At 45.1% G+C, this 13668-nt stretch overlaps 1 protein-coding gene across 23 annotated transcripts in view; it reads left to right on the forward strand.

Moving 5' to 3' along the window:
* Positions 1-13668, forward strand: part of Plcd4 (phospholipase C, delta 4) — a 49127-nt gene that overhangs the window by 12789 nt on the left and 22670 nt on the right. For 9 of the 23 annotated variants that reach the window (XM_008767184.4, XM_063266602.1, XM_039082973.2 and 6 more), the window contains 10 exons: positions 2618-2819; positions 4007-4151; positions 5184-5336; positions 8124-8318; positions 9703-9798; positions 9919-10087; positions 10583-10699; positions 11668-11840; positions 12432-12567; positions 13103-13438. In XM_008767184.4, the coding sequence (XP_008765406.1) occupies positions 2618-2819; positions 4007-4151; positions 5184-5336; positions 8124-8318; positions 9703-9798; positions 9919-10087; positions 10583-10699; positions 11668-11840; positions 12432-12567; positions 13103-13437 (1721 nt within the window). In that variant the 3' untranslated portion in view covers position 13438. 23 annotated transcript variants of the gene reach the window in all.

Consider the following 13668-nt stretch of genomic DNA (forward strand, 5'->3'; position numbering starts at 1 on the left):
CAGCCATCTGTAAAGGGATCTGATGCCCTCTTCTGGCTTGTAGATGAGAGTACTCATATACAAAATAAATTAATTTTTTTTAATAAAAGGAAAGAAAGGAAGGAAAAAAGGAAGAAGGAAGGAAGGAAATGATAAAGTCAGCTGGGCTATGGTGGAGGTGTACACCTTTGATCCCTGCACTTGGGAAGCAGAAGTAGGTGGGTCCCTGAGCTGGAGGACAGCCTGGTCTACAGAGTAAGTTCCAGGACAGTCAGGGTTACACAGAGAAACCTGTCTCAAAACAAAACCCCCCAAACAAGTGTGTACAACCATGCCAGGCAGAAAATAAAACTGAAGAGGTCAGAAGAAAAAAATGGATCTTCTGTTCCCAGAGCAGGATGGATTACATCAATTACCCCTGCTATGAGCCAGAGGCATCCTCTGATGTGCACATGTTGAGAACTGAATTCCAAAGCATCGTGTTGAAAAGTGGGGCCTTCAACTGAGACTTCCAAACTGCTGCCATTCTCTTAGGGGCGAGTGCCCGCCCATAGCTGCTAGTCATTGTTGTTATAGATGAAGTCCATACTTAGAACAGTGGGGCCCAGGGAAGGAGTCGAGGACCATTCCTCAGCAAGAGCATAGCCTAAGAAGATAGTGATAAATGTCCCTCCAAACACCTCGTCACAAGGTCCTGGAGCTGCACGGCCCAAGGAAGAAGGCACAAGCATTTTGGTCATGATGCTAATAACTTTTCTAGATTTATTATACTTAGGCCTTGAGACTGGATTCTGTGCTGTCAAATTGTGAACATACTCCAAAAACTACGTACCTCTAAATGGACTAAAATCAAGTGCTCAAAAATACATATATCTAAGGGCTGCTGTGTCTAACAGCAGAATAGAGCACCCTCACAGTCAAAAACAGTTCTGTTGGATGACACTGGACTAGAGTATTTGGTCTGTTAGTTTTTTAAGACAGGACTTGATTTTGGGGGTGAGAGGGTAGAGACATCATAGAGACAGGAGGGAGGAGGAATGGGATTTGGAACTGTGGGAGGGTAGACTGGGATAGGAATAATGAGTGGGCTGTAAAAAAATAAAAGTAGGGGTTGGGGATTTAGCTCAGTGGTAGAGCGCTTGCCTAGCAAGTTCAAGGCCCTGGGTTCGGTCCCCAGCTCCGAAAAAAGAAAAAAGAAAAAAAAATAGCTAGCACATTAAAAGAAACCCACACTAAAACCCCACCAAGTCCATCAAAAAAGAAAAAAAAGAAAGAAAAAAGAAAAAAGATAGGACCTCGTGATGTGACCAAGACTACCTTGAATCCAGTCAAAATCCCATGGCCTCTGCCTCAAGTGGTGGAGTTATAGGTGTGCACTACCAAGTCCTGCAAAACCTTTTTTTAGTGATAGAAATGTTATTTATAAAAGGAAATCACTCAGAAGGGTTGGCAAGGTGACTCAGTGGACAGAGCACTCGTTGCCAAGCTTAATGACCCGAGCTTGAGCCTGTGGACCCACATGCTGCTAGAGGGGAGGAGATTCTGGCCAATTGCCCTCTGACCTTCAGACATGTGCCCTAGCACAAGTACCCCCTTCACCTACATCATACACGAACACAAAGTGAAAAACAGGAGTGAGAGAGAGTGAAGTGAGCTCGAGAGCCTTGTGGCACATGCCTTCAATTCCAGGAGAGGCAGAAAGATCTCTGTGTGGCTGGTGTTCTGTTTCCAAGACAAGAGTCTCACTACGTAGCTCTGGCTGTCTTGGAACTCACTCAGAACTCACTGTGTAGACAAGGCTAGCCTAGAACTCAGAGATCCTCCTTCCTCTGTCTCCCGAGGGCTGAGATTAAAAGTATTCACCACTACACTTAGCACTCTGTGTGTTTGAGGCAAGCCTAGTCCACATAGAGTTCTACACTGGTTAGAGCTACCTAGGGAGATCCTGTCCTAAAGAGAGAGATGGGGGAGGGGCTAGGTAGCTGGGGAACAGCCTATGAGAAGGGACTTTTTTTTTTAAGATTTATTTATTATACATAAGTACATTGTAACTGTCTTCAGACATACCAGAAGGAGGCCATCAAATCTCATTAAGATGGTTGTGAGCCACCATGTGATTGCTGGGATTTGAACTCAGGACCTCTGGAAGAGCAGTCAGTGCTCTTTTTTTTTTTTTTTTTTTTTTTTTTTTTTGGTTCTTTTTTTTCCGGAGCTGGGGACTGAACCCAGGGCCTTGCGCTTCCTAGGCAAGCGCTCTACCACTGAGCTAAATCCCCAACCCCGCAGTCAGTGCTCTTAATCACTGAGTCATCTCTCCAGCCCCAGAACTTTTTTTTAAAAATTAACTAATTATTTTTCTTTACATCCCAAATGCTGCCTTCCTTCCCAGTCCCTCCTCGCAGAGCTCCCCCCAACCCCCTAATCCCCTCTCTCCTTTGCAGAGACTGAGCCACCAACCTAAGAAGGAACATTGTAAATGGGAGATACAACAAGTGGCACATTTGGGATCTGCTGACTGGGAATAGGCACCTACCCTTAGATGGGACCCCAAGGGAGGGGCCTGGAGAATAGGCTTGTGTGTATGCTGGACCTCTTACTTAGAGCTTCTCACTCTCGTGGCCCCCACTCCACACCCTAGGCAGATTGCTACGTGTGCTGAGCAAGGATGGCTTCCTCAGCTACCTCTGCTCAGCGGATGGAAACATCTTCAACCCCGACTGCCTCCCTATCTATCAGGATATGACTCAGCCTCTGAGTCACTACTACATCAACTCCTCTCACAACACCTACCTACTGGGTGACCAGTTTTGTGGCCAGAGCAGCGTTGAAGGATACATACGGTACGTGGCGGTATGAGGGGGACCTACCCATGAGACGGACTGCGTGTGGGAAGCTAAGGGGTAGATAACAGAGGCTGAGATACAGCTTAGGACCTTAGGATCCCTGGATCCCTGAGGCACTTGGAGAGCATCTTGGACATTAGCAGAATGGTGATAAAATCCTATGAATAAATGGATCCTTCTTTTTGCCACAAGCTGGGAAAATTGAGAACTTAGGACCCCTGATGCTTGTTTTGGGTTAGTACTTGGGATGCTTTAAAGCAGTGGTTCTCAGCCTTTCTAATGCTTCGACCCTTTAATCCAGCTCCTCGTGCTCTGGTGTCTCCCAACAGTAGAATTATTTTTGTTGCTACTCCATAGCTGTAATCTTGCTACTGTTATGAATCATAATGTAACTTTTTGGAGACAGAAGTTTGCCAAACTTTTGTGGTTCCACAAGTTGAGAACCATTGCCTTCAAGGAAAGGCAATGTCCGGTAGAGTTAAATCCACTCTGGAGTCAATCCACTTTGGGTCAAATTCTAGTTCTCTTGGTGTTCTGGGGGCTAATTAACCTCTGTACATTTCTCTGGGAAATCTAGATGATTACGGAGCCCATTCTGTCAGGGTTCTTAAGAAGACTAAAGGGCACAAACTATCAGTCAGTAGCTAATAAGTGGTGGTTGCCATTATTGTGATTAGTCATGATGGGACCGAATAATCAGACAGATTATAGCACTGGCGACTGAGCGACTGGGTAGCTTAAAGGGTACACATTGTAAGGCACGTATGGCAGCCTGGGTTCAGTTCTGTTGGGAAGGGGGGGGCACATGCCTGGATTGGAGAGAATCCACAATAGTGGAAATATTGTGAGGTAATGTGTAAGATTACAAACTGGGGGGGCTGGGGATTTAGCTCAGTGGTAGAGCGCTTGCCTAGGAAGCGCAAGGCCCTGGGTTCGGTCCCCAGCTCCGAAAAAAAGAACCAAAAAAAAAAAAAAAAAAGATTACAAACTGGGCCTAGGCAGAGATAGATGGGAGCTGAAGCCATGGCCCAGTGGACTGAGATGTCTATGTAGAGAAATAGCACTCAAAGTGCTCTGGTTAGGAGTGCTAGAGAGCAGGGTGCTTTCCAGAGAAGTGAGAGGCGGCTCTTTAGGGAGATCACACTGTGACTTCTCCTGCCTCTGGGGGTTTGGGATTCTTGCAGGGCCTTGAAACGGGGGTGCCGCTGTGTGGAGGTGGATACGTGGGACGGACCTGACGGAGAGCCCGTTGTTTATCATGGGCGTACACTGACCTCTCGTATCCTGTTCAAAGATGTTTTGGCAACATTAGCACAATATGCCTTCCAGGTAGTAGCCCAAGGTTGGGAATAACACTAAAAAAGACAAGAAGGTTGGGGGAAAATGTAACTGGTGAGGGTTGGAAGGGCAGATGAACAATGCAGGCAGTGTGATACAGACAAAGAAAGGGTTTTTTTTGTTATTTTATTTTATATAATATATTATATATAATATATAGTTTGCATGTTTGTTTGTTTGCTTGCTTTTTTAAGCCAGGGTTTCACTGTGTAGCCGTAGCTGTCCTAGAACTCACTTATGTAGACCAGGCTGGCCTTAAACTCAGATCCACCTGCCTCTGCCTCCCAAGTGGTGTGTGCCACCACTGCCCAATTGATAAAAGAAGGTTTTTTTTAAAGATTTATTTATTTATTATTTTATGTATGTGAGTATACTGTCTTCAGACACACCAGAAGAAGGCATCAGATCCCATTACAGATGGTTGTGAGCCACCATGTGGTTGCTGGGAATTGAACTCAGGACCTCTGGAAGAGCAGTCAGTGCTCTTAACCGCTGAGCCATCTCTCCAGCCCCAATAAAAGAAGTTTTTAACTCTAAAGCATAGTACAAATATTAAAGGATTACTATAAGTGTGGCATTTGTTACTGGTAATTAGTATTCATACAGTACTCATACTAGCAATTAGTTAAAACTGTCTTTTACCTATGTAGGGGAAGATGGGGACAGGAACAGAAACATGGGTGAGTTGGGCTGGAGGACAATAGGAATCTACAGATGATGAGATCATAACTAAAGGAATAATCTGACATCCACACTGAGACTGAAAACTCAAAAGGCCTCCGAATGACTTAGATCAGATTTGGTATAAGACTTAGGGTCTCAGCAGTGTCCCTTATATGTGACTATGTCCCAAGGAATGGACCTGAGATTTATCAAGTTCTCACAGAATCCTATAATGGGGTTGTGGGAGTTTAGCAATCAGCAATTCATTGGAGCTTACAAGTAGAGGCCTAGGGATCCAGGACTTGGAGTAGGAGGTTATAGGGTTTATAGTTGAGTGTCTCAACCCCTCCTCTCTGCCAGTCGTCAGACTACCCACTCATCTTATCTCTGGATAACCACTGCACTTGGGAACAGCAGAAGACCATGGCACACCATCTGATTGCGATCCTGGGAGAGCAGCTGCTGAGTACCACCCTAGAGGAACAACTGATTGATATAATGCCCTCGCCAGAGGTAGGGACTCTGTGGCCCAGCCAGGCCCTACTATGTCTTTCACAATCTCACCATGGCTCCTTCTACATTCCTGTCTCCTCCTATCTTTAGATGGGCCATCTTACCTGTTGATGAGGGGTTTTGTTTTCTTTTTGTTTGTTTATTTGTTTTTGGAGACAAGATCTCATGTAGCCAAGGCTGGTTTTGAACTCCTGACCTTCCTCTCTTCACCTTCCAAGTACTGAGGTTTTAGGCATGCACTACCATGCCTAGTTTCTGTGGTGCTGGGGATCAAGCCCAGGGTCTTTTGTACTCTAGGAAAGCACTCTACTAACTAAGCTACGTCCCAAGCCCTTAATATTTCTTGATAGCTTATAATTCATAAGACTTTTCAAGCAATATAGAGAAAGGGAAATCTCCCCCATTATTATTCTAGCCACTTCCATAGCATTATATGTCAATAGCATTATATATCAATAGGTTTAACATCGCATTTGTTTGTTTGTTTGTGTTTGTTTGTTTGTTTGTTTTGTTTTGAGGCAGGAGTGGTAGTGGTATATGTGCCATGGCAAAACACAAGTGTGGAGATCAACAGGAATGGTTCTCTCCATCTACTATGTGGTCATGGAGATCAAACTGTGATCACCAGGCTTTTGGCAAGTGCCTCTACTCACTGAGCCATCTTGCTGGCCCAGTGGATTTATTTTCACTCATCTCTAAACTTCACTGATGCTAAGCTGTACCACTGGGCTGCACTTCAAGCTGTTACCAATACCTCCATTTCCTCCTTCCCCTCCTTCCCCTCCTTCCCATCCTTCCCTTCCTCTCTTCTCCTCCTTCCCCTCCTTCCTTCTCCTTCCCTTCCTCCTCTTCCTTCCCCTCCTCCTCCTCCTTCCTCTTCTCCTGATTCTCTTCCTCCTTGAGACAGGTTCTCATGAAGCCTAGGCTGGTCTTAAACTTGTTACATATAGCTAAGAATGACCTTTCCTTGAACCTCTGTTCTTCCTGCCTTTGTGTCCCAAGTACTAGTATTACAAGTCTGTGCTGCAACACCCGATTATGATATGCTGGGGCTCAGACTCAGAGCCTTGTACATGTTGGGGAAGTACTTGGCTAAGTGAGCCACCTTTTTCAGCTCCTTCAGATTTTTTTTAAACGCTTAAATAAACGTGTGTGTGTGTGTGTGTGTGTGTGTGTGTGTGTGTGCGCGCGCGCGCGCGCGCATGTCTATATGTACAAATTCATATTAGAAAAACCATGAATGGGATTATTGTTAATATTTTTAAGTTTCATATCATATGTATGTTTTCATGAATATATTTTCCTCCCCCTCCCCCTCTTTTGAGACAGGGATTCTCTGCACAGCCCTGACTGTCCTGAAACTCACTCTGTAGATCAGGCCAGCCTGTTTTTGCCACTCAAGTGGTGAGCCCACACTGTCCAACATTTTTTTCTTTTGAGACAGGTTCTAATGTAGCCCAGGTTACCTTTGAACCTCTCATCCTCCTTTCTCCACTTCCCAGTACTGGGATGACTTGGTGTGTGCCACCACAGTTGGTTGAAGCCAGAGGCGTGTGCATACTAGGCAAGCACACTATCCACTGAACTACATACCCAGCACTATCTTTTCCTCTCTAGCTCTTCAGTGTGCTGTTCTATGCTGACGCAATGTAGGGCTGTCATTTATTCAGTTCCACACTTAGCAGACACTTGGGTTCTTAATTTTTTATCTTGTCCATGTGCTTGGTCTATTCAGTCTTTCTTTTGTGTGTGTGTGTGTGTGTGTGTGTGTGTGTGTGTGTGTGTGTGTGTGTGTGTGTGTGTTTTCTTTTTTTCGGAGCTGGGGACCAAACCCAGGGCCTTGTGCTTGCTAGGTAAGCGCTCTACCACTGAGCTAAATCCCCAACCCTATTCAGTCTTTCTTTGAATTTCTGGGTTAAAGTGTTTGCATTCTAGATAGGACATTGGTGGTGGTATTATAGTATGTAAAGGTGTTGGCCAAAGAGTTTACATTTTAGCCAAATGTAGTGATTCCAGTATCTGGGAGGTGGGATCAGGAGGGTCAGGAGTTCAAGACCTGTCTCTAGTATGTTGTGAGCTGAAAGCCAGCCTATGCTATATGATACCTTTGCTCAAAACACACACACACACACACACACACACACACACACACACACACACACACAGATTGCATTTTAACAATTTTGATTATTATTGCCAAACTACTCTCTAGAAAAAAATACCAAATGCAACCAACAGAAGAGAAATAACTACAAGCAACTCCACAGTGAGATGATTCATAAAGGCAAACATTGAAAAGAAGGGCTTCTGCTTTTGTTGTTGCTCTGAGTTTTTTGAGTGTGTGCTAGCATGCTTGCCACTTCTTAGCATCTAGTCCTGCCTGCCTAGGCCTTCAAAGTGCTGGCACTACAGCTCGAGAGACCACCTCTCAATTCATGTCTTCTCTAAAGACTCTTCTACTATATGACTATTCAAAAAAACTGTCTCTCTTCATACTCCTATGCCCTTCATATATGCAAATCTTTAAGGGGATTTCAGTGTGCACAGTGTGAGGGGGGCCTATTGATTCTTTTTTTTTCACGTGAAACATCATCCATTTGCACGTGAAACATCATCCATTTGTTTGAACATAAGTGACTCCACCAAGTGTATTAAGGAATCAATTCCTGTCTAGGAAACTTCTGACAGCCCACGTTCTTCTTCTGTCTCTGAGATGGTGAGAGCTCCACTTATTTTCAGGAGGAACTTGAACAGACAAGTAGACATGTCTCTGTTTTTGTCCTCTAGCAGCTTCGGGGGAAGATCTTGGTAAAAGGAAAGAAGTTGAGAACAATTGAGGTTGTTGAGTCTGACAAGGAGGAAGAAGAGCTGGAGAAAGATGAGGGGTCAGATCTGGACCCAGCCTCCGCTGAGCTTGACATGCAGTCTCAGCCCGAGTCCCAGGAGCAGGCCTCTGGGAACAAGAGCAAGAACAAGAAGAAGGTGAATCAGGACTAAGTTTTGTTGTTGTTTCTTTTGTTTGGTTTGGTTTGGTTTTTTGTTTGTTTGTTTTGGAATGATGTTTTGTCAGCATGCATTACAAGCTAGGTCCTGTTTCTGAAAAGTCTAGAGCTAGCCAGGGTGGAGAGCCACAGAGGAGAAAGGCCTCTACTGAATCACTATGCATTATGCCATCTACAGCAACACTGTGCGCCATCTGCTGCCATCTACACAAGCATTGTGGTGGCTTCCCAACGTCCTGGATCACGAAATCTTAGACCAAAGCTTCTTATTCAAAATGGACGAATGTAGAACCTCTCTAGTTGAAACCCTTGCTTGGCTCTCTCCTGGGTCCAAGTGGCATGGGGTGTTTCAGGTAGGGTAAATAGATAGTTTCTGATGGGTAGAGAGGCAAGTTCAAGAAAGAAGACAAGGACAGCAGGGAGAGATGAAGGGTTTTAAGTGACTCTGGACAAAACTTGGTTTTTCACAAACTCCTTAAAGGCAAATCTGAATGTCACTCGCCTGTCTCTGTCCCTCTGTCTCTGTTTCTCTTTGCCTCTGTCTGTCTCTCTGTCACTCTGTCTCTCTCTCTGTCTGTCTCTCTGTCTCTCTCTCTCTGTATGTGTGTGTATAGCTATTTTATTGCCTGAATAGAAGTTTCTGGACCACTGAATGCTGTGATTTCAGACTCATCTATAATGGATTAGTTAGAGAAAATGTTCTGGAAAGGATACATTTGAGGAGAAGCAATCCAAATAGGGGGAGGCCAAGTGAGAAAAGGTAGTGTTGGTGGGACCTCCAGGGTCCAAAAGTGATGTCTGCATTTCTCTGTCTTGTGCACTTGCATGGCTTACGCAGCTGACTTATGACTTATCCTGTTCTGAGGCTGTGGTGTTTAAGTCTGTTGTCATATGTAGGGATGACGATGGGAATTAAGGAGATAAATCCAAAGATAACACTCTGGGGTCCTCAGATTCTTACAGTGTGGATTTTGTGACCATCATTCTTTGATGGCTCTGACTGGATTCACGTGCTTTTTGGTTTGTTTTGTCTTTTAAGGCAGTCTCAATACATATCCTTGGGTTACCTGAAACTCATTGTCAAGACCAAGCTAGGCTCAAACTCATAGAGATCTACCTGCCTCTGACTCTTGAGTGCTGGGATTAAAGGCATGCATCATCATGCAAGGATCGTATACATTTTGACCGAAGATGATTATTGTTCATTTGTTTTTAAGAGAGGCAGGGAGACTGATGCCTCTTTGTTTACAAATAGTAAAGACTCTTTACCCCAGATGTAGCATAGAAATGACATTCCAAATTCAGAACTGAAACTGATCTGTGCAGTATATGCAGATTGCCTCTATTCCCATCCTCACCCCCAGGTTATGAAGTGTCCGATGTCTTGTCTGCTTATCTGTGCTCATGTTTTGGCCCAGGCTCCTAATTCCATTCCTGAGTCCATTCTCTTGCCAAAGAAGGTGAGGCAGGAGGGAGACAGTGGGGAGGCAGTGGGCAGAGGCTTAGGTTGGATGGCCACTAGCTTCTTCTCTCTCTCTCTCTCCAGACCATGCCAAATTCAATACTTTCTCCCTGTCCAGTTTCTTCTCCAGAGTTCCACAACCATCCTATGCCCAGACCTATCTGCCCTGGTTGTCTACTTGAGGACTGCTCCCTTCTGCAGCTTCACTCACTCCAAAGAAAACTACCACATCTACGACATTTCATCCTTTTCTGAGTCCAAGGCCAAGAACCTCATCAGGGAGGCAGGTCAGGAGAAAAGTGGAATGGGTCACTTCAGGTCTAGCAGGCAGGGAAGTAAATCCCAAGAAACAGAACAAGGAAGCAATAGAAAGATGGAGTTCAGAAACTTAAGAGCAGGCTTAAGATAGTCTCATATACCCCAGTCTGACCTCGAACTTGCTCTGTAGTTAAGGATCACCTTGAACTTCTGATCCTTTTGTCTCTGTCTTCCAAGTTCTGGAATTATCCTGTGCACCACCATTGCCAGTTTTCGCAGTGCCCGGGTGCAAACCCAGGGCTTTATGCCCACTAGGCAAGCACTTCACTAAGTTATGTTATCAACCCACAAAAGATTTGTGAAGAGTGAGCAAAAAAAAAAAAATGTTGGGGAGGCGGTCACCTTTCTGGAGCCAGCCTGATTTTAAGAATAGTGAAGTAAGTAGAAAGAGTCCTTGGGACCAGGGAAGCAGGAGAACCCACCTTAGAGACAGAATTTCCATCCCCTTCTCTATACCCTTACAGGCAATGAGTTTGTACAGCACAATGCCAGACAGCTATGCCGTGTATACCCCAGTGGTCTGAGGACAGATTCATCGAACTATAACCCCCAGGAACACTGGAATGTTGGCTGCCAAATGGGTGAGGAGGCAGCAGGGACGGGGAGGAAGGGAGTGGAGAATCAGCTGATGGGAGGTAAATTCCCTAGAGAAAATGGCAGTGGAGGTTAGGGGGATGTTGTTTTTTTTTTTTTTTTTTTTTTTTTAACATTTTATTTATTTACATTGTAGCTGTCTTGAGATACACCAGAATCTGTTACCGGTGGTTGTGAGCCACCATGTGGTTGCTGGGAATTGAACTCAGGACCCCTGGAAGAGCAGTCAGTGCTCTTAACCACTGAGCCTAGGGGGCATGTTTTAAAGGAGTACTAAGGGAAATAAAAAGGTGCGAAACATGGTCCTATCTATTGGAATGTTTGCAGCAGACACTGATTTGAGGACCATGCTCTGTTCTATAGCCTAAGCTGGGTTCAAACTATGTCCTCTTTCCTCAGTCTTCTAAACTTTTTTTTTAATTTTATGTATATATGAGTACACTGTAGCTGTCTTCAGACACACCAGAAGAGGGCATCAGATCTCATTACAGATGGTTGTGAGCCATGTGGTTGCTGGGAATTGAACTCAGGACCTCTGGAAGCACAGTCGGTGCTCTTAACCACTGAGCCATTGCTCCAGCCCTTTCCTCAGTCTTCTAAGTGTGCATCCTAACTCCAGCAGGCATCCTTATACCTACTACCTTCTAATCCCCCTGAAAAGGGGGTTAAGAAGGCCAAGGAGGATGTGTGTGCATGCATGTAATACAAACATACCTAGGTGTGTATGTGTGTGTGTATATGAAAGTGAGAGTAGGAGGTGGAGGGGAAGCAAGGAAGCAGGGAGAGGGGAGAAACAGGGTATACAGCCCTGGCTGGGGCTTGATGTGTAGAATAGGGTGGTATTGACCTTGTGGGAGTCCTCTTGCCTCTGCCTCTTGAGTGCTGGGTTTACAAGTATGTATCATCATACGCGGCTCCCAAGGTGATGTTTTCTTTCTCCCCCTGGGATTCTCAGTGGCCATGAACATGCAGACTGCAGGAAGTGCAATGGACATCTGTGATGGGCTCTTCCGCCAGAATGGGGGCTCTGGCTATGTGCTGAAGCCAGAATTCCTGAGAGATACCCAGAGTTCCTTCAATCCCATGAAGCCCGTTAGTCTTTATAAAGCCCAGATCCTTGTAGTCCAGGTATGACAAATTGTTGAGAACCTGGAATAGCTGAAATACAAGTGTGTATGTGTATGACAGTGGGTGGGGTGGCTCAATGTGACAGGAGTGTAATTGGTTGAAAATTCTCCACCAGGAGTGGTAGCATACATCTTTAATCCCAGACCAGAGCTAATAGTGAAACTGTCTCAAATCATAAGAGGGAAGAAACCCTGGCTCAATTGAAGACTTTGAAGCCAACTGACTAGTTTCAAATCACTTTCTAGTGGTGCAACATTGGCCAAGTTCCTTAACTTGTAACACTCAGTAAAGTCATCTGTATGATAGGGGTAGTTATAACCTGCCTCAAAAGGTTGTGAGGACTATCAGTTAAAGAGTGCTTACAATTCCTGGTGCGCAGTAAGAACTATAGAAAATTGTAATTGGTGTGCCTACTTTCAAGCCTTTAAAACTGTAGGTGGGAAACTAGAATACACTATCTATGCAAGATTTTGCAAACTCTGAACCTATAGTGCAAGTCCTGTCTTCTCAAAGGTGTGAGGGCTGGGTGAGGGAAGGCTGGGCTAAGCACGGACTCATGAGGACTCATTGAAGTTCATGTCCTGGTTGCAGGTGATCAGTGGTCAAAGACTCCCCAAAGTGGACAAAACCAAAGAGACAACCGTTGTGGATCCACTGGTGAGAGTAGAGCTCTATGGTGTTCCTGAAGACACAAAGCAGCAAGAGACCAGCTATGTGGAGAACAATGGTGAGAGACTGGGCATGGGGAAGTATCCATCCAGATTCCTTTCTATTTTGTCCTCCATTTGGTCATTTGGTGCAGTCCATGTGACTGTGTACCCTCATGGGAGACAAAGTAAAACCACCCAGGGAATCCTGGCCCTCCTTACAGGCTTATGGATTGGAAAAAGTTCTTATGCTTTTAATTTGTAAAGATTTCTTTTTATTTATGTGGATGTGTGTGCACCACCTACCTGTGTGTGCACAGAACAAAAGAGGGCATCAGATTCCCTGGACCGGGTTATAGGCAGCTGTGATTCATCCATCAGACATGGGTTTTGGGAACCAAACTCAGGCCCTCTGGAAAAGGAGCAAGTGCTTTTAACTTCTGGGCCATTTCTTTAGCCCCTGCTTCTGTATGTATATCACACCTGTGTCTTCACTTGTAAAATAGTGACTGGCATCCAGACTAAATGAGAATGCAGGGATATGCAAGGAAAGCAATTGCATATGGGCCTAATGAAGACGGTCAGTCTGTTTCTTTATTCCTCTCTCCATTTCAGGTATTAATCCATACTGGGGGGAGACATTCTATTTCCAGATCCAGGTGCCTGAACTTGCTATGCTGCGTTTTGTGGTAAAGGATTATAGCAGGACATCCCGAAATAACTTTATAGGCCAATACACCCTGCCTTGGACCTGCATGAAACATGGTGAGACAAACCTTAGACTCTTGGCCAATATCCCAACTGTGGCTCCCTTCCTGATCCAATTCTTCTGCCTGTTTCTAGGCTACCGACATGTATCCTTGCTCTCCAAAGACGGCACTAGCCTCCATCCAGCCTCCATCTTTGTGTACACCTGCATGCAAGAAGACCTGGATATGGATGAGCCCTGAGGTGGGTGTTTCACAGCAAGGGTGGATAGATAAGCTGGCTTTAGATGGCAAGGTACAAAATTGCCCCCCTGCCCCACCCCGCGACAGGGTCTTACTATGTAGCCTAGACTGTCCTGGAACTCACTGTATATACTCCAGGCCCCAAATTCAGATCCATCTGACAATGCCTCCAGAGTGCTAGCATTAAAGACTTGAGCTTCTCTGACCAGCATACCTTGCCCTCATTAAGCA

The sequence above is a fragment of the Rattus norvegicus genome, chromosome 9 (genome assembly GCF_036323735.1).
Source record: "Rattus norvegicus strain BN/NHsdMcwi chromosome 9, GRCr8, whole genome shotgun sequence".
Lineage (NCBI taxonomy): Eukaryota > Metazoa > Chordata > Mammalia > Rodentia > Muridae > Rattus > Rattus norvegicus.